Source organism: Mytilus californianus, unplaced genomic scaffold (assembly GCF_021869535.1).
Source record: "Mytilus californianus isolate M0D057914Y unplaced genomic scaffold, xbMytCali1.0.p SCAF_8, whole genome shotgun sequence".
NCBI lineage: Eukaryota > Metazoa > Mollusca > Bivalvia > Mytilida > Mytilidae > Mytilus > Mytilus californianus.
In genome coordinates this window covers 79,792,697-79,813,289 of record NW_026262734.1, presented here as the reverse complement: position 1 = coordinate 79,813,289, position 20,593 = coordinate 79,792,697, and the positions used below count along the sequence as shown (strand labels likewise).

General features: G+C 31.2%; 1 protein-coding gene across 1 annotated transcript; it reads right to left on the bottom strand.

Moving 5' to 3' along the window:
• Nucleotides 1-473: 473 nt before the first annotated feature.
• LOC127711593 (uncharacterized) lies at nt 474-8,344 on the bottom strand. Its single transcript, XM_052217681.1, has 3 exons — nt 7,697-8,344; nt 7,266-7,350; nt 474-2,105 (listed from the first exon to the last, which is right to left on the bottom strand). Exons 1-3 carry the CDS (start codon nt 8,045-8,047, stop codon nt 565-567), a joined length of 1,977 nt encoding a protein of 658 aa, XP_052073641.1. The 5' UTR covers nt 8,048-8,344; the 3' UTR covers nt 474-564.
• Between the last annotated feature and the right edge of the window lie 12,249 nt (nt 8,345-20,593).

The following is a 20,593-nucleotide window of genomic DNA, read 5'->3' as shown; positions in this document are numbered from 1 at the left end:
AGAATACTATTTTTGTAAACTCAATCATTTGTGCCAATGTATTTAAAACATTTCTTTAGTGAAAAAGTAATTTCACATAAAGTCAAATTACAAGTATATGATGGTAAGTATAAATATAGCTGGTCAACAAATCTTTTGGGTTTATCTATCAAGCACATGGAAGGTTGGCTACATGATTTTTTCCCTAGATAAACTGCAATGCTTAGGCAGCAGTCAAACGAGGCTACACGTGTGATTTGTCACTAATCATTACATAATCATAAAATACATCTCTGCTATATTTTATCGTAAGGCAAAACTGAAAATGGAGCAGTTAATATTCAAAATTTAAGATCAATTGCTCAACTAAAACAAACTCTAATCTATGATGTTTAACTATAAATGTCACCGTGATTATTTCACGACATAAAAAACCCAACATTTTAACATAAAGCAATACAAAATTATATTATATAGATAAAATACCAAAAAAAAATCTGCTTTTGAGAGATAATAAAAGACCAAATATTTGATATTAAGAACGTTTAGTCTAACAAAAAAAAAAAAATACAAAATAAAGTATAATCACCGCTTTTCGAAAAGATTTGTTTCGTAAAAGGGGACAATTGTTCCGGCACTATTTGGAATTTTCAGTTTACATGCACCATAAATTGCCATGTTGTCTGCTAATGTTTCTGATAATGTTTCCCAATGTCCAGAATCAGTACAAAAAACGTGAATGTCTTTGCACTTTCTATCCCTAAAATATCCCCCTGCAAGAACAATTGATCTCTCCTTTGTAAACATGCCGAAGTCTGAACATTCCTGCATCTGATCCGGTAATGATAAGTACGATCCCTGACTTGGGGAGAATCTTATAAAACGTTTCTCGTCAGATGCAATGTAAATGAAAGAGCCGACAACGCAGGTTTTTATTTGATTGAAAGACAAAGGGATTTCCGCTAGTTTCTTTACTATTTTCGTGCTAGGATGAAAGACATAGACAGCGGTTGCATTTGGTTTGATTTCATCTTCTATATCCAAAATTGCAGAAAAGACATAAATCAATTCATTATAAGCAACACTCGATGGATTTATTGGATAAGCATCTCCAGGAAGGTATGCCACTTTTTTCCATGAATCTTTTTTCGTGTTGTATTCTTCGATTTCCAAGACTTTACGACTCATGTAGACACCTCCTATCACATAACACTGCTTTCCATGCAATATCATGTTGAACTTTGCACGTTTGTAGTTGAGAGATGCTCTTTTCTTGCATTTGTTCATAAGTGGGTCGTACTGATACACCGAACTTCCAAACGACCAATAAACAATTGGTGGAACGTTTTCGTCATCTTGAATGCAGCAACATTGAAAAAGTTTGCTGATTTTATTTCCCTTTTTAATGTCTCTATAACACCGATTTCGCATGTTTGAATCGTAAACAATGGTTGTAATAGTCCGTTTTGACCCAAAATTACAGATTGTAAAAAGGGAATAGTATTCTTTATAGTTTTCCGTTCTCGAATTTTCAAAAGACTCTCGAGTTGAATTGTTACATCGTTTAATGCACAATTCACCTTCCTTAATTAAGCAGTTATTATTTTTAGTACATGCGAGTGCCTCCGATTGTAAATGGCTTAACTCATACTTTTTAGCAAGATTATAATATGCAACACAATTTACTGCGCTCAAATTGGAAATTAATTTATTTTCACACCATTTCAGTGTGTTGCGTAAATTTGATCTTTTAGCGACAAGGAGATAATGATCCATGTTCTCAATGTCTAAGCTGTCATTTGGCTCATCCGTGCTGAGAGCTTTTGCAAGTTGTTTTCTAACTCTTTTATCTGACAGGTTCTGAACGTACTCAGCAATGTTAATTTGGTGATCTCCATTATCTTTAGGAATTGTTTCGCTGGAGTAAGAATACGAACATGTGCTCCTGTCTTTTAAGTTCTCGTTTCCTGAGCAAATAATTTGTAACTGATGACCCCCGTTAATAATATTTGACGGAACATCATCAAGTGCATCGGGAACCATAGGCGCAGATGCTTCTTGTTCCTTATAATGACCATTTGGCCCCTTCGGTGACATTGGCAACTCTCCTTCCGTCATGTTTGCGTCTAAAATATATCAAATGATTATAATACATCAACTGCACTAAAGATGCCAAATGTAGATCAACATCTTTTAAAAAATAATATTTGTATTCCGTAAATTTTAAATAATCATTATATAAAAACCCCAGTGATGTCGTCCACACGACGTAAAAGTTGCTTTAAAAAAAGAAGTTAAAGATGAATCTTAGTACTGGCTTGAGCGTAGTTCTTTGCTAGATGTAAATGAATGTGATTATTGCACAAACTCGTTATCTGTAAGGAAAATCAATAATGCTTTATGCATTGATATTACTCAAAATACTGACATCTTTCGGGTGGTGAAATTAACATGTCAAAATGTGTTGTATGATATTGAATCAGGATGCTTATTCGAAGTTGTTATAAGATGAAAAGTAAGATCATAGCTCACACATAGATATTCCCGATCCCCATACCTCGAATGAAACGTTTAAGTCCACGTTCTGGTATGGAAATAAAATTGAGAATGGAAATGGGGAATGTGTCAAAGAGACAACAACCCGACCACAGAACAGACAACAGCAGAAGGCCACCAACAGGTCTTCAATGCAGCGAGAAATTCCCGCACCCGGAGGCGTCCTTCAGCTGGCCCCTAAACAAATATATATACTAGTTCAGTGATAATGAACGCCATACTAAACTCCAAATTGTACACAAGAAACTAAAATTAAAAATAATACAAGACTAACAAAGGCTAGAGGCTCCTGACTTGGGACAGGCGCAAAAATGCGGCGGGGTTAAACATGTTTATGAGATCTCAACCCTCCCCCTATACCTCTAGCCAATGTAGAAAAGTAAACGCATAACAATACGCACATTAAAATTCAGTTCAAGAGAAGTCCGAGTCTGATGTCAGAAGATGTAACCAAAGAAAATAAACAAAATGACAATAATACATAAATAACAACAGACTACTAGCAGTTAACTGACATGCCAGCTCCAGACTTCAATTAAACTGATTGAAAGATTATGTCTTCATCATATGAATATCAGGCACAATCCTTCCCGTTAGGGGTTTAGTATCATACCATCATAACATATATGAGAAGAACATAACCCGTGTCATGCCAACAACTGGTTTTTAAATAAATGTGTTTAGTGCAGATGCAAAGACCCTATAAGTGAATCAATATCAACGCCAAAATATGCAATCTTTAATGACCTGACAACAGTATCGTAACTATATCCCTTCTTAATAAGTCTATTTAAAGGTTTTGTTAGTTTCAGAGGTGAATACTGACATTTTTGTGCTTTATAAAGAATATTTCCATAAAAAATTGGATGTGAAATACCTGAACGTATAAGAAGTCTGCATGTTGAGCTATATTTACGAATGATGTCCTTATACCGATGATAAAATTTAGTAAATGTTTTGACTAGTTTGTGATATCGAAAACCCTGGTGTAATAATTTTTCAGTAATACATACATTTCTCTCGTTAAAATCTAAAACATTGTTACATACACGAGCGAATCGTACAAGTTGAGATATATAAACACCGTAAGATGGTGACAAGGGAACGTCACCATCTAAAAATGGATAATTAACGATAGGAAATGAAAAATCATCTCTTTTATCATATATTTTAGTATTAAGCTTTCCGTTAATGATATAGATATCAAGATCGAGGAAAGGGCAGTGGTCATTGTTAGTATTAGCTTTATTTAAAGTAAGTTCAACAGGATAAATTTCTTTAGTATACATACTGAAGTCGTCATTATTGAGAGCCAAAATATCATCCAAATATCTAAAAGTATTATTAAATTTGTGTATCAGATGTTGTTTCGATGGGTCTTTACTGATTTTTGTCATAAATTGTAACTCATAGCAATACAAAAAAAGGTCCGCAATAAGTGGTGCACAGTTAGTCCCCATTGGAATTCCGATAACCTGACGATATACGGAATCTCCAAAGCGAACAAAAATGTTATCTAGTAAAAATTCAAGGGCATATATAGTATCAAAGCATGTCCAATTGACATAGTTTTTTTGTTTATTGCTACTAAAAAATGACCTAAAAGAGTTTGAACATATATATTCACATTCTGACTTTTTAAATGCCCATTTAATTAGGTGTGTGAATTTTTTCTTAATGAGAATGTGAGGCAATGTGGTATATAGGGTAGAAAAATCAAAACTTTGAACAGATTCAAAATCACCAATATATGCATGCAATTTATCAAGTACTTCCAACGAGTTCTTGACACTCCAAAAGTAATTAATTCCACTATTTTCGAAGGCCTTATTTGAACAATTTATTATCAGGTTTTTGATTGTACCAAGTGTACTGGTAAGAAGAATAGACAATTTAGTAGTGGAACAATGGCTTGAAGACGAAATGAATCTATATTTGTAAGGTGTTTTGTGTAGCTTCGGAAGCCAATACATAGTTGGGACTTTCATTGTATTTGGTTCTGCTTGTAAAGCGGTAGCTAAAAGTTTATGTTTGTTACAGATGTCGTTTTCTGAAAATGGAGTCAGTTGGAATGTTGGTGAATTGGTGATTTCTTTTTTCAGAACCTCAATGTAAAATTTACGTCAAACAATAATAATATTATTAGCAGCTTTATCGGCCGGGACAAAAACAAATTCCTTGGCTAGTTCTTTTAGTTTATGTTTGATACGAGAAATAGGTTTATTGTGGTTATTGTTAAGAGTAAAATGTTCTTTAAAATGTTGAATACGTATATCAACTATGTTCATTACTGATTTAAAAAAAGAGTCCAAAGATTTTTTGTCAGCTTTTTCCCGTTTTATCCATTTCAAACAGTAAGTATGGAGTGAGTCGTGGATGATATTACGACACTCATTCCAATTAATAATTGACGGGGGACGATATTTAGGTCCTTTACTGAGGAATGATTTTAACTCTCGGTCTTGAACGATGTTAAGATCTCCTGTTATAACATGGGAAATGGGTCCATAAATGTATTCGGAATTACTGCAATTACATGAAGTAGGTGTATTTTCACTGATATTAACATCTTTACACAATTGGCTATAATTAAACACAAATTTCCGGGTAGATTTCTTGTAAATATAACAAATAAGAGGGAGCTCAGTATTATCAAAATATCCCGGAATTTGTTCTTTAACAGAATGGTCGTTAAAAATACCGGCAATATTTACAAAATCAAAACCTTTATTGACATACTTTATTTTAATAAACTGTTTTTTATGATCTTCAGGGCGATCAATTTTGGGAAACAGTTTAGAATAACAATATGCCATTATAATTTGAACGATTTCATACTTAGGACTGCTATATGAAATTGTGTTGCAATCCTCTAAAATTTTATTTAACTTATTAACCGGTAATGAACAGAGCTTTGTTAACAGATAATGTCTGCCGTTGTTTTTTGAAATAGAAATTAGGTCCGAAATATTGGTATGATTGGTCCGAAATTTTCTTTGATTGCGATTTTTTCTACGACCATGAGAACGGTTTTTACGAACAGTTTTAGAAACTATATCCAAAATGTTAACAGAATCGGTTCTTGATATATTACCAATTCCCATGATATTATCATTAAGACCGAGAGGGTAGACAGTCTGTAATTTTTTAATCCAATTTAATTCAATTATTTTCCGCGATCGTACAAACTTTGAATGAGATTCAATTTAATGACTATCATTGTGTTGATTGGTCAAATTTTCATGGGCATGCCCACCTTATTATAGAACCATTTCCTTGACGAAATTCTTATGAAATAAATTCAAAACCACATTGTTTCACTGTTTCATTGAATCAAAGAACATAAAAACAATTTAGATCAGCGAAACGATCGAATATATCAAATAAAAATAAAAATTATTTTAAATCATCCGCCTTTACATTTGACCTTTCAGGGTCATTTATAACATACTATTCGATATGGGGACTACTCAATATGTAAGGCCTTGTGGTGCCATATAGTTGTTATTTTCAACATTTTTCATTAAGTGTATCATACTTTATTGATAATTTTAACATTTGATAGTTTGATACAGAAAATACCGGTACCTTATCCCGGCCTCGTTAATAGTTAGTAGCATATAATAATTTTGTAAGTACTTAAAGTATACTTTTTTTCTGAAATATATCCATTTCTAAATTATAATATAACCAAACATACATATATCAATATAGAATAAATTCCAGAAAAAAATGAGAAAAAAAATAAATGAAAATAAATGAAAATCACAAAAGTTTTTGAAACAGCAAAACCAACAGAAAAAAAAAAATCAAAGAAAAACCATCTGTTTCACTTACAGTATTCGTTACAACTCACAAGGTTTTTTTCCCCCTTTTTTAATCTAATTTGTATAAACGACTATGCGGAACATCAACTAAGATATAAACATAGACAAAACAACAAACATACATATAAACCAACATATAACAATATTAAATCATAACAAAGTGGTGATGTGGATAAGGTCAAGAAATGTGAAGATAGACTATTTTAGGTATACAAAGTACCTATTATATAATAGAAATTATTCTAGTATTGGAACTCAGGGGTCCCAGTAGATATTGGCAATGTTAAAAGTGTTACTTTAAAAAATATATTCTTTTCTAGTGTAAACAATTCAGTTATACCAATGGTGTAAATGAACAATTTAAAGTTTTGTAGTTGTTCATGAGTCGGAATTTCAATTTTACAGTAAACTATATGAAAAGAATGTCGCCGATAGTTTGGAAAAGTTCAAAAAGAGATCTAACTGGGTTTTAAAAATTGAGTGTTGTTTCTTATTTTATGTTTTATATTGATATAATTCAATTTTGGATGTAACGCGTCTTCTGATTGGCTGACGTTGTTTTGTTTATCAGCTCATAGACATAATTTTGTCATGTGACAGTGACGTCATCAACGGTTTTTCATGGTTTACTCCGGTTTAAAATGGAATTTAGAATTAAATTATAAGAAATAACTGTAATATTTTTTCTGTCTATTCGAAATAACATAAAAAATGTGGTGCACACTTTAAAATAACCCACTACGCGGGTAATTCAGTGTGCACCACATTTTTGATGTTATTTCTTCATAGACAGAAAAAATATTACAGTCATTCCTTAAATATACCACGGAAAGATATATGAAAAATAAGACAATCCCAAAACTTCTGAGTTAAATTATGATATATCGAGAAATGATGTTTTACCAGTTTGGTGTCGTTCAAAGCAGGAATTTAGTTCTTGGATAATGGTATCTACACCCCTATTGATACTGGCATGGACGGCGTTTATCTGTAATATAAAGAAGTGAGAACTATTTGTTACTCGATTACTACATATGGTAAAGGAACATGTATTTTCTTAGAATGTAAATTTTGTCTAAAAAATTTAAATGGTAAACAATTGTCAATACTTAAATCATAAAGGTTAAATAGGAAAATAGTGTGTTCGATATTTCTACTGATTAGAAGTGGTTATCTAAACTTGCTTATGTAGGCATGGTTCATGACTCAATGCAATTGGATACTACACATCTATGTTCAAAAATTCAAATATGGATAATTGTAGCAATCTGTAAAATGCTGAAGGCGGAGTTAAAGTGAAGACTATTAAGAAAATTTAAACGTCTACATCTCACCTCAGATTCCAACTGTTCTATTTTCGTATATTCTGCGCAATACGTAAAATACTGTTTCATTAATGTTTCATCCAATGTTCTGTTTAGAATATTTTCATATCTACTCGAATATATATTTGTACTATCAAGATGTTTAATAGAATACCCTAAAGTATTCATTAAACTCTCGAAATCCAAATTCGACAAACTACAATTCGGGTTATGACTGATATAATCGTTCTTCATCTCCCGAATTTTTTGAACGGCTTCTTTTTCATTAGGCATCAAATTGCAGCAATTAATCAGAATTAAGCTAAGAAGAGAAAGATCAAGATCACTTTCGTCAACACTTTTTGAAGTTACACAACACATGCAAGTTTTATTTGGGTCTTTTTGATTAGGTTTGCAGCAACGAGCCAAATCGGAGTCATACAAAATGTCCCACTGTTTCTTAGAAAACACTTTTCCCAGCTGTGTTCTACAGCCTTTCCAGCAACATGAGTGGGCTGGCCAAAACAGATGAAAAATAATATGCAGCACATCAGTATCTTTCAGGAATGTTTGCAAATTTGAATTTCTGTAAGACTGTTTAAGTCGGCATCGCAGTACGTCAGCAACTACTTCAGTTATTAGACAAAGGAATCGGAAAAAATTCTCCTTCTCGCTTCCCATTCTGGAAGTAGATCATATGTGATATTAATATAACAATGTATGAGATCAAATTGAGAAACTGAACAAAAATTAATGGTTTATGATAAATGTTATATTTAAAACATGTACAAGTCATGCAATATTTTATTAAAAAGACCATCGATAATGGGCTGCTTCAATGAAAACATAGAAAATTGTCTGACAGAATTAAATTGAATTACATCTTTTAAAAGCAACTCAAACTGAAATGGTCGGGAAGAGTTCAGAAATTTTAATATTCAATAAAACGAAATAGGGATCACTCGAACGGAAAATGTTTTTTTTTTGTCTTAAAAAATCTACCTCGATACCTTATGCAACTCAAATTCATTTGCATGCAGAAACGTAGAATGAAAATTGCTTGGAATAACTTCCTTCACAATGTGACTAGTTTTGATTGTGTCATAAAAAAATAGCTTTGCAAAACGGCTGACCTCCAGCAAAGATATCATTACATGACAAAGGCATGATTATATGACAACCTTTTTTTCAACGATTTTTATTATGTGCAATGCATAATTATCATTATATATTAAGACTGACCTGGTTGCAATACATGAAATATACACGTTTGGGTTTGATTTCACCTTTGAAGTGTAGTTTGAAAATATGACTGATGAGTCATGAATGAAAATATTGAAGAGTGGAGATATAATTTATATCCTGACCAATATAATCCGTGAAAGTGCCTCTGCTTTATTCCTTATATACTAGAATCTGTTTTAAATGTTTAAAGAACTCAGGAAAGAGGGATAAGCGTATGCATTGAGTTATAATACCAGGAAATTAAAATACTCAATAGATATTAGAAAAAAAACTATTGCTAAGGGCTACTCGTTAATTGTTTCCGGTCTATAAGAAAAGCATTCCAGTTCTTTACTGCATTGAGGGTGTTGTAGCACAAGATGCTTATTAAATATACATATACAGACGAATGTTATATGTTCGCCACATGTATGTTTATTATTGAAACTAATATTGAAATTGCAAGAATAGACAAAACCTTCGAACATACAGATTGTGGGTGCCCAACTCTCTCCTTACCTAGGAATGTGATATAACAACACCACATATGAACAAACTGCAAAAGTCAGTTGAAAAGGGTTAACTCGTCATATCAATTATGCAGAAAAAACTAGTTATACATCCGTATATATGTATGTACTCTAATATTATCTTTGGAGATTTTAAGTATCCACTTCTGATTCACGCCATCCATAGAGTAGTTAGTTTCACAATAATGTAGAAGCCCGGCTTCGACTACTGACAAATTGGGTGTTAAATTAAAAACAAATATTCGAGGAGCACTTGGAAGACCAAGCAAAATAACTCCGTGTGTAATGACAGGATAATTATATACACCAATTATTGATTTAAGCGAAAACCTGATAAGTAATGTAAGTTAACCATGAATTAGATTTATCTTACTGTTGTTCATTTGTACATGTATTCTCGATATTTTCTTTGACTCTCATTTTAAAACCTTATACCACTTACTTTCGATCTATTTACCTGTATAGTATTTTGTCTTGTTCTAATTATGTATTCTGGTAAACAAATATGTATTTTAAGAAAAAAAAATGGTTTTCACGCTATAACTTTTTTTTAACTTCAATGAAATACTACCTACAGAGATAAGTGACATATTCTTATTAATAAACATTTAAATTTAAGTATGTACCAACACGCTCGTACGTAGCCATATCAACAAGCACATGACTTTAAATGGAATGACAAACAGTTATTTTTTTTTAATAAATAGCTGATAAATTGTTGTACATTCTAACATTCATTCTATGTTTTCTATATATTTTCCCTTACTATCGAGCTATTTTTAGTATTGATTATTTTTCCTAATCTTATATTCAGGTAAACACTTATATATTTTAAGAAATAAAAAATGGTTTTCCTGATATAACTAAGATAGCTTCGAGGAAACATACCTACAGTTCAGCGACGAATGACCTATTTTTAAACATTTAAATGTAAGGATTAACCCCAACGCACTTTCGTAACTACATAAGCAAATTATGAAAATGGTATATGTTTTCGTATGCATTTATTCCTACATTGTCCTAGGCAAGTGTCATTTTTTATATTTTAAATATATCTATACCGTAACCTCTGACCCCTCTGATCAAAACCTTTACCACAAAAAAAAAAAAAAAAAGAATTTGACCATCATAATGATATCTTAATATGATGAAGACACCCAAATTTAAATTCAAATATGTTTTAATTAACAACATATAGCTGGGAATATACATGCATCGCAAAATACATAGGATAACAGGAATCAAATAATGTTTTGTACGGTACTGCTACGCTATCCAATTTAAAACAAGTTACTGCTCCGAAAAAAAACCCACCACATTAAATATCCTGATTTAGTAAATTCAAAATATGTGTCGGGATTTAGCAAATTTAATTTTAATCAAGACCTGCCCCTTTGCATATCCAAATCGTATATTGCAAAGGTAAAATACTTCACAAAAATATGTCGGCAGAATGAAGTAAGTGCAAAATCTTTGTTTTCATATGTTATTCCTTGAACAAATTGTCCAATCTGTATTTTTCGTGATAATTCCCTCTGGTATGAAGACCATCTCTACTGATTGTGAATATACTAAGTTCAAAGTTATGACAGCTATTGGTAGATTAAATCAGGGCCTGCAAAAATGTGATATATTTTTCGAAATTTAATACAAAAATTCACAGAAAAATAACTAGAGAATTTTTAAAGGACAGTCTGCTGTTGTTTATAAATATCCCAAAATATAATGTGGATGCACAAACACATGTATGTTTTGCCCATGATAACTTGGCACTTGTCAGATAAAACTATGTGAATTGTACAGGAAACCCTTTTATGTAATATGTACATTTTAAATCAAGTTAATATTCTCATGGTTGATCAACTTCTGCAAACATGAATTAGGAACTTTTCATAAATAGTGAACCAGTGATATAATTCCAGCCATAGGAAAAAGACAGATGTTATGTCACTTCATGAAAATAAAAAGTAATATAAGAAACAAATTACGTTATTTATAATTGCAATTTATTTAGAACTAAATATCTGCATCACCGTGTCCTGAAAAATTTGATCCATATTCTTTTCATGTGACTTCGATGTACAGGAATAAAAGATAAATGGAATGATTTGATTATACACAATTGTATTTTAATCTAATCAGGTTGGAATCGTTTTTAGGTAATTCAATCGAAATCAGGGAGATCACAGGAGGAGGTTTAATTGTGACAAAATTGAACCTGATCTTATGTATATTTCAACCCGTCCCTAATTTGAAAAAAAATTGTGATGATTATATTTATATCAAATAAAACATTACAGTTTCAGTTTAATATCTAATCTTTCATGGATATTTTTCCCTAAATGAGACTAAAATAAATACAGTGAATATATAACAGAAATTGTGTAGAAATAATCATTGAAAAAATAAGAAAAATCAATTAAATGCATTCATAGAATATACGATAAGTAGATATAGGTTCAGATTGACGCATAATTCATTGTGCGTGTGAAAGTGATATGAACTATAAAGTAATATATGTATATCAACAGTGACATAAGTGAAGATCACATGCAAGTACTTCTTACTAGACGAAATGATGCTATTGACCAAATGTAGATGTACTATTACTCAAATAATCTAACGTTAGGTTTACCATTGTTTTATGAAATGAAATAGAAAATGACATTAGAGTTAAGAGTAACAAAAAAAATCAAAATATTCTTAAACACGAACTTCTAAAACATCTAAATTCAATAGTCTTGAAATATACTTTGTAGTCATTTTGAAAAATTAAAGTCTCTGTTATATCTGTGAAAATATTTCATTAAATTACACATACGTTATAAACATTTCACATGTACTGTTAAAACATAATGTAAATAGCTGAAAACGTTTTTAAAATTTCATTTGAAGTTTTCCTGTCATCTATTTTCGATCTATTTAAATAAGATCTGTCTTCTTGTCTAAAAGATGTTGTCCGTTTCTCCTGAAATAAATCTAATTTCAAAACATCAATCGTAATTTAAAAGAAAAAAAACTATGTTTTTGAAATGTACACACAATCAAAATTCAATGAATGAAAGTAAAAGAAAACAAAAATATCGAACTCCAAGGAAAATTCCAAGTAGAAATCAAAATTCCCTGAACAAATGTTGAAATCAAAAGCTTCAATACATCACAATAATGCAAAACAACTGTCATATTTCTGACTTGGTATACGGATTTCTTTATGTAGAAAATAGTGGATTAATCCTGAAATTAAAGCTGCCAAACATCTTACTTGTAAGACAGTCACAGAGAATTTATAATTGTAAATAATAAGACGTAATGAGGTTTTTATGACGTTAAAAGAGAGCATATATTGTCCATTTCTACTAATTGAAATTCAGATTTTTAATTAAGAATCTAATACATACCGTAACTGTCAGATTTTTTATGGTGACCCCCAAAGTTTCATATAATTATCGGTTTTAATAAGAAAGAAGCTTGACAAAGTTAAAGTAGTTTATATAATTAAATACTGCAACTATTGATCTTTAGCTATTTCCTAAAAATAAAATAACTGATTTTTACCTTGATTTTTCTGTATCTTCATAAATTTTACACGATCCTTAATTAATAACTTATTGTTCACATTTGTGACTATTCCAACTGTTTTTCCATGTTTGGTTTTACGTTAATTTTAAACCTTGTCACAATCTATATATATAGCTACTTATAGAATTTCGCAATTAAACTTCCTGTTCTAACTTTAAATTCATATTTTACCTACAAAAATTTTCCTTTTAAGCTATAAAAAAAATGATTAAAACAGATTTTTTTTAAACTCATAAGAAATCCCTCACGTCATTTCCTTAGACTATCATAGTTATACACATTAAATCTGAAACCTTTTCCATTGACTCTCGAACATATAGTTCTTTATTTTAAAAGCGTAGACAAAATTGAAGATAGATAAAAAATGTGTGGTACAAAGGTGTTTCTCTTTTTTCGTTTTATATATAAAATAGACCGTTGATTTTCTTGTTTTAATTGTTTCATGCTAGACATTTTGGGGCCCTTTGTAACTTGCTGTTTGATGCGAACCAAGGCTCCGTATTGTAGGCCATACTTTGACCTTTCATTATTAACTTTTTATACATTGCGACATAGATGGAAAGTGTTCTAATTGGCACTCATACCACAAAATCTTATTTATCATACTTATATATATTCTTCCATTTCAATTCGAAATATTCGATACAAATCACAATAACTTCATTTAAAATATAATTTCTTCCTTTGTAAAACGGTTGAATCAGGTCTTTTTGTTACGTTTTAAATTACACCAAAACAAATGTCTTTAACATATCACCCGGGATGAAATACTCTGACATTATGTCTAGAATTCACAATAAGATTCTGTAATTATACAATGTAATTTTTTTGAACTCTTTTCTTTTTCCATACTGTCCTTATAATCGCTACATGATGCTTACGGTAACCAACACAATACAATAAAAACTGTCGTCTAAATTCGCTTGTTTTCATTTAACTGTTAAACGGTTTTTGAGTTAATAGATGATTGACAACAAGCTATACAGATTCCTCACCCTGGCCCTATTGGTATTAGGTAAAACGGATAAAAATTCGTACTTTTTCGTATTTTCTCATGACTACTAGTTCATTCAGATACGACAAATTTTCAAACCCCATAACCAAGAACAATAGAAAAATCACTGTACGGGGACAACCAATAGTAAGATAATGTCGGTGAAGATATTGATCAAAATTTATTTCTAAACAATAATTCGAATTCTAATGGCAAAGGGGTTTCCTCATTTTCCTTAATTTATTTCAACGCAATACAATCAAAATTCAATTAAAGTAGACTTAACGATTGTTTTCTGACGTCAAGCAAGACCATATATTGTCCTTGTTTAACGAAGTGTTATTCACATTTCAAATATAAGAGCTTATACATACCCCGACGTTAGATACAACAGCTTCAATCTTTAGCTATTTCTTAAAAAAACTGAATTCATGCCTTCAATTTTCTGTACTTTCAAAAATGGAACACGACCTTTAATGAATAAATTGTTGTTTTCATATATTTACCATTGAAACGGAACTCGCCTTGTTTGGTTATACGTTAATTCAAAACCGTATCATACTCTCGATCTACATACAGATTTTCTTAATTAAGCTTCGTTTTCTATATTTAAATTCTAATTTTACCTACGACTGCAGGTTTTCCATTTATATTAAAAAGTATTTGAAAAAAAAAAACATATTTCATTAAACAGTCTTAATAATAGATTTAAGGTGATCCTAACGGATAACATTGGTTTAGATGAATGAGAGTGATCTCCCTTTATTGCTAAGGCTTAGCGAGATACCACTCCAGAAAAAAAATAATTTTCATAAGGTAAAATTACATGATGGAACCTGAGATTGAAGCATTATGTAAACAAATGTCAAAAGATCGTTTTAAACGTCTTCTAGAAGATATGCAAGGTATGCAGGAAGAGTGGTTAGACCCCGAGGTGGACATTTCAAATCAAAACAAAACAAATATGGCGTCATATTCCGAGATAGTGTCAAATACAAACACCAACACAAACCAAAACAAAACAGTTGGGGCTGATAATGTTACAGGTGAATCAAGTGATCCCAGTAACTATATAAAACCTATATTTCTGACAGATACCGATGTATTTGGTTCTGTTAAACCACCGGGACCCCTATGGCTTACGAACGTAGAAATATACAACGCCATTGATACAAAAATCCCAGCTGAACGGATAAAAGGTATTCAGAGAATCCGTGATATGTGGCGCATTTACATGGATAACGAGGAAGACAAACTGTCTCTGTTAGTGACAGGAATGAACTTGCGTGGCAGGCAAGTTCCCCTGCACTCTCAAAATCGCCGAAATCCAGGCAATTTACAACCAGATACCATCAGAATTACAGTGAAAAATGTGCCGATTTCTGCTGATGATGGGCAAATACATAGAGCCCTTACATTACGGGGCTGTGACATACAGGGTCTCTATAGAAAACGCTTACGGGTTAAAGGCAAAGTCACTAACTGCCAAACAGGAGACACAATAATAGTGAGTAGGCTGTTAAACAAACCCATAGCCATAAATTTACAAATAGGCAAATACATGGCCATAGTTATGCATAGTGGGCAACCTGTATTTGAAAACAAAAGCTCTAACAGTGATGGCAATATAAAACCTTGCTATAAATGCTTCGGGTTAGTCATTTCGTGTATGACTGTCCAAATGATTGGGTGTGCAGAAAATGAAAATTAACAGGCCACAAGATGATGGATTGTCCAAATGCATTTCAAGTAGTTGGCAATAATGAAGTACAACTAGTGACGACTGATGAATCTGTAAATGATTCTCAGTCAACTGAACAGGCTGAGAAACTGAAATCAAAGACAAATGTGGCAAATAGACTACAAGACAGAAAACCGAAAACAACAGATGTCAATTCAAGTAATGCAAATAAACCAAATCCTACAAAACCAGGAAAGGGAAAGGCTAGTGTGAATGAGACAAATTCAAGCAATTCTGACAAAGCACAATCATAAATAGACAAATTTACGAGCACACCACAAAGTCAACGCAGGAATCTGTCTTAACAGCATACCCTACCTACACCCCCAAAGAACTTACATGATAGGACTACTGGTAATAATGGCCCCAAGAAGGCCAAAGCTTAATTGTAGTCATATAGACAATGTAAAATACTTTAATGTAAATATTACAGTACAATGATCTTTTATATATAAACAGTGTATATTAAGTGCGAATCCAGTTAGTTTATTTTCACTGTTGTATGCGAGTATGTCTATTGTAGAATAAAGGATGGTGGAAAATACAAAATAATAGATTTGAATGTATGTTTTAACAGAATTTCATTAGAATGTAAATTTTTTAATGTATAATGACATGATTATAGTCCAAAAAATTGTTATTTAAGCAGCAGAATCCATAATTGATTACTGAATGCGATTCATTTTAACTATAGATGCGATGAATTATCACCGTAAGTGCAATCATTTCTGATGTGGAATTTTTGAAAGTGCGATGAATGTTCATTGTCGTTTTATATGATTATTCGACTTACAACAACTGAAAATAGTTTTTAAATGACTTTAATGTTGATGATATTTACAACTTGAAATGCAAGCTAGTCGTAGATGCTTACTTGAATATAAACGGGTATAACCACGTTCATATCATGAATATTCAAATATTGTTGGTGAGTTTGCTATTAGCTTGTCATGGATCCGAAAATTTACTGGAACAGAACATCCATGAATATAACGTTTTTCTACGAAGAATTTTCTTTGAAAAGTTTTATAACTCGCTTAAAAAAGCTTTGAACATTTGTCACGCCGTGTCATACATATTTCTACCGTATTGATAGGCTTTTGCACAACGAACAGTACAATAATGTACAACGAACGGTACTAAAGAAAGAAAACAAACTACAAAGAGAATGAATCATACAGTGTCAAAATTCTGAGGTCAGTTTTTCAAGTAAATATCTTCAAATAAAATTAAAACAACGGGTTTCTCATTCGTATTATGTATTTTAACAACAACAAAGCACAAAATACACGGTCACATTTAGTGAAAGAGCTAACCAACTATGCTCTATTTGTAGTTTAATCAAGTTTGAGTTACACATAGTGTTTGTTTCGCGATGTTTACAAGTAATTCACAGACCTGCCTATTTAAAAAAGTCACATGGTGTTCATGTAATATAAAAGATATACAATGCTGCCAGGAGCAGTCAACTTTGTTTTCATAAACATTGAATACTTAACTGAACAGTTAGTCAATTAGTCTTTGGTGTAAATATAAGAACGGTATATCTACCAACATTGCTTCGCGATGTAGCGATCAACGTCCAGAATCAACTGTACGGCGGTAATACCCCGTGGTATAGAACCATTTAAACATGTAACAATAAACTGTTTTCAATATTTCTTTGTATTCTCACAATTGCGTATTGGCTTATTTGTGACACCGACTTATACGAAATTCAAGCATATTTAAAGTGACTCGACTGTTGCTCGAACTTTCTTTACTGTACAAGATTTATACACAATGGCATGATAAATATCAATTATCCGGTCATCCAAGCGTCAATTGTTTGTGCAAGATGAAAACGTTTCCACTCATTCAATCGTGAAATGAAGATCGTTTTGTGAATGCTCTTTGTTATCTCAAATGCATCCATTAGAGCTATTTTCCTAACGCTTGTAGTTTAAAGGTTTGGATGGCTTGCTTGCTTTGTTTGTATAAACGTTTGCTCAATCTTATTTACAATGCTTAGGCAACATTTACACAATCAAGGCCAACCACACCTTTTAACTACAAGCATTACGAAATTAGCTCTAATGACGTTTAATTTATTAGTATGTGATGTAGATTTAGACCGAAACAGAAACTTTGCTTTTCCGGTGACGTGGATTGGCTTAACTGTCCAAGATATATGTATTTAATGATGACGTGTCATAGGAAAGAATAAATTTTATCCTACATAGATCAGGACAAATTATTTGAGAAAATAGAATTGACTATATTAGCAATAAATACCATATTTAAGGAACTTATTGATATATTACCTCAGACTTTCACTCACTAAGTATGCATATATAATCAATCCTTCTGACTTCATAAATTTTGTTAGAGAGTCGGCTGAATTAAGACTTTATATAATGAAAATTAATTAATTCCCTTCTGTGAAAATGCATCGCATATACAATAGAAATGAATCGCCCTACAGTGAAAATGAAAGTCTAGTATCATTATTCGACATTAAACATGAATCCCATAACGAAAACAGCATAGTGGAATTTGATTCAATATCAACAAGCTGAATAACAAATTAAACCTGTTTTAAGTTAAACAACATTAATAATTATGTTAAAAGGTACATTTTTCTGCAAATGAAACTTAACTGCTACTTTTAAATCTCTTGCACGCTCTGTTCGTGAACTATTCTTAATATTTATCTATTTGTGTATCAATTTTGCACCTGGATGGCTGTAGGCGCAATGAAAACCCGTCCGCTTCTCATATCTATATCATGAATTTATAAAAACAGTACAATTATATATTATTTCTTATTTTATTCAAAAATCTTGAATTTGTCGTCTGTTTATTTATCATTCTACATCAGAAACTCATCACGGATACAGTAAAAATTACATTTTAGGATTCGCACATTACATACACTGTATAAAAAAAAAAAAAAAAAAAAAAAAATGAAAAAAAGCTTTCAGCTCTATAAAAGAGTCTACTTCAATGTGTTGATGTTGTTGATTGTGAAGATGACTATTGGTCATAAATGCAACTCATGTACATGTTTTTATAAATGCAAACTCGAAACCTTCATTTTAAAGGCTTTGATAAGCTATAACAAAAGATATATAAAGTGTGAGATTTGTATGCCAAAAAGAAGTATTATATTGCTAACTATTTTAAGTTTCAATTTACTATCAAAAATGTTAAATTCTGAATCATACTTGTGGAAAGTAAGAGTTTAAATAACAATTTATTTTGATATCTGAAAAAAGTTACAAATGATATTTCTTTGTTTGTTCTTTATAATTGATCTTTTTACATTGATTAAACAAAAGTACTTTTTCAATCGATCAATGTATTATATTTGGATTAGTGAAGACCAGCTATCTCATGAAATGTGTGGATGCATAATGTGCATTATAACTTTAACATTATTAACAATGATTGTGTTTACTATAGGTCAATCGCTGTACAAATTCAAGCAGCGAATATTTATTGATATATTTAGCATATTACTATTATGTTGGTTTTTACCTGTGCTATATTTAGCGCAAGTATACAAATGCTGTGTGCTATTAATAGTGAATGAACAATTGTTGACATTAGTTAAAACACTGTATACAACCATATACAACTTTTCACTGTTTAAAATGTATAAATACTTACCTTAATGCCAGCGTATTCATCAATACTGTATTTGTAGTTTAGCAAAATCTATTTTTGAAACATATTTGAATATATACTTTATAGAACAGCCCCTATTTTTCCTGATATTCAGCATTGAAACCATGTAATTGATTGTTTATACAAGCAATTAAATGATTAGGTTAAGTGCTTCTCTCACAGTTGGTGTCCACTGATGTTATCAAATAAACACAGATGGTTAGCTGGTTCAGATTATTTAATTTCAATATCACCTACACTAAATACATTATATATTCTTATCTACAAAATATTCTTTTTTTTTTCTTTTCATTTTTGCAATGTTTTCATAAAAAATTCAATTAAAAATATATGAATTCAATGTTTCTTTGAATATTGTTGAAAATAGGATTTCTGCAGCTAATTTGGAAATGCTATGATAAAAATTTTAGATTTGCTCATTTAGCAAATTTTATATGTTTTAATAAAACGTGTCAATGTAATTATATTAAAATCAATCGGGTCCAGGACCAATCCAGTGTATCTTATTATAACCCTTTGTATTTAATTCCATTTTTTGATGTGCATATATTTAGAGCTGGCATTTTTGGTGTAGGATTAATATTTATTGTTATGGAATACATTTTTCAGTATTTATCTTAATTTTATTTTTAGAATTTCCGACTTGCATGCTTGTAGTATAATTATTGTGTGTGTATTTTTAGACTAGAAATCCAAATCTGGTCTGTATTTCGGTCAAGTAGAATTGGAACTATCCTCATCAGGTATCCCTAGCCTTTATGTTTCCGATCTTGTTATATTTGGAATGGTTCGAATTAGATTTCACTTATGGGGATACTCGAATAACTATATTAAAATCAATTGGGTCCAGGACCAATCCATATATAAACTGTATATATATTCAGCATTTTTTCAGTATATAAGGTTCAAATATTACCTACTTCTATTCATATGCAAATGAGGAGTGGACCCTCCCCCTTTTTTTCCACCGAATATAGGGGCAATATGTATATAAAACACTTTTTTGTTATATCGCATTGAAAAGAGTGAGATCAAATGCTTAGAATAAGAGAAAAGAAGTTGAAATATGAAATGAAAATTAAACATTAAAATAATAAAAGCTGCGCCATGAGCGCATGATACGCCTGTCGCGTTTTCAAAGAATAAAGTTTAATATAAACTTCTAAATGTCATATCAGAAATTTATGAAA

Excerpts from the sequence above, each read along its gene's own strand:
- LOC127711593 (XM_052217681.1), bottom strand. The coding sequence starts at position 8,047 with ATGTGTTGTGTAACTTCAAAAAGTGTTGACGAAAGTGATCTTGATCTT. Across the intron at positions 7,351-7,696 it reads TAGAACAGTTGGAATCTGAG|ATAAACGCCGTCCATGCCAG; the intron begins GTGAGATGTAGA and ends TTTATATTACAG. Across the intron at positions 2,106-7,265 it reads CTTTGAACGACACCAAACTG|ACGCAAACATGACGGAAGGA; the intron begins GTAAAACATCAT and ends GATATATTTTAG.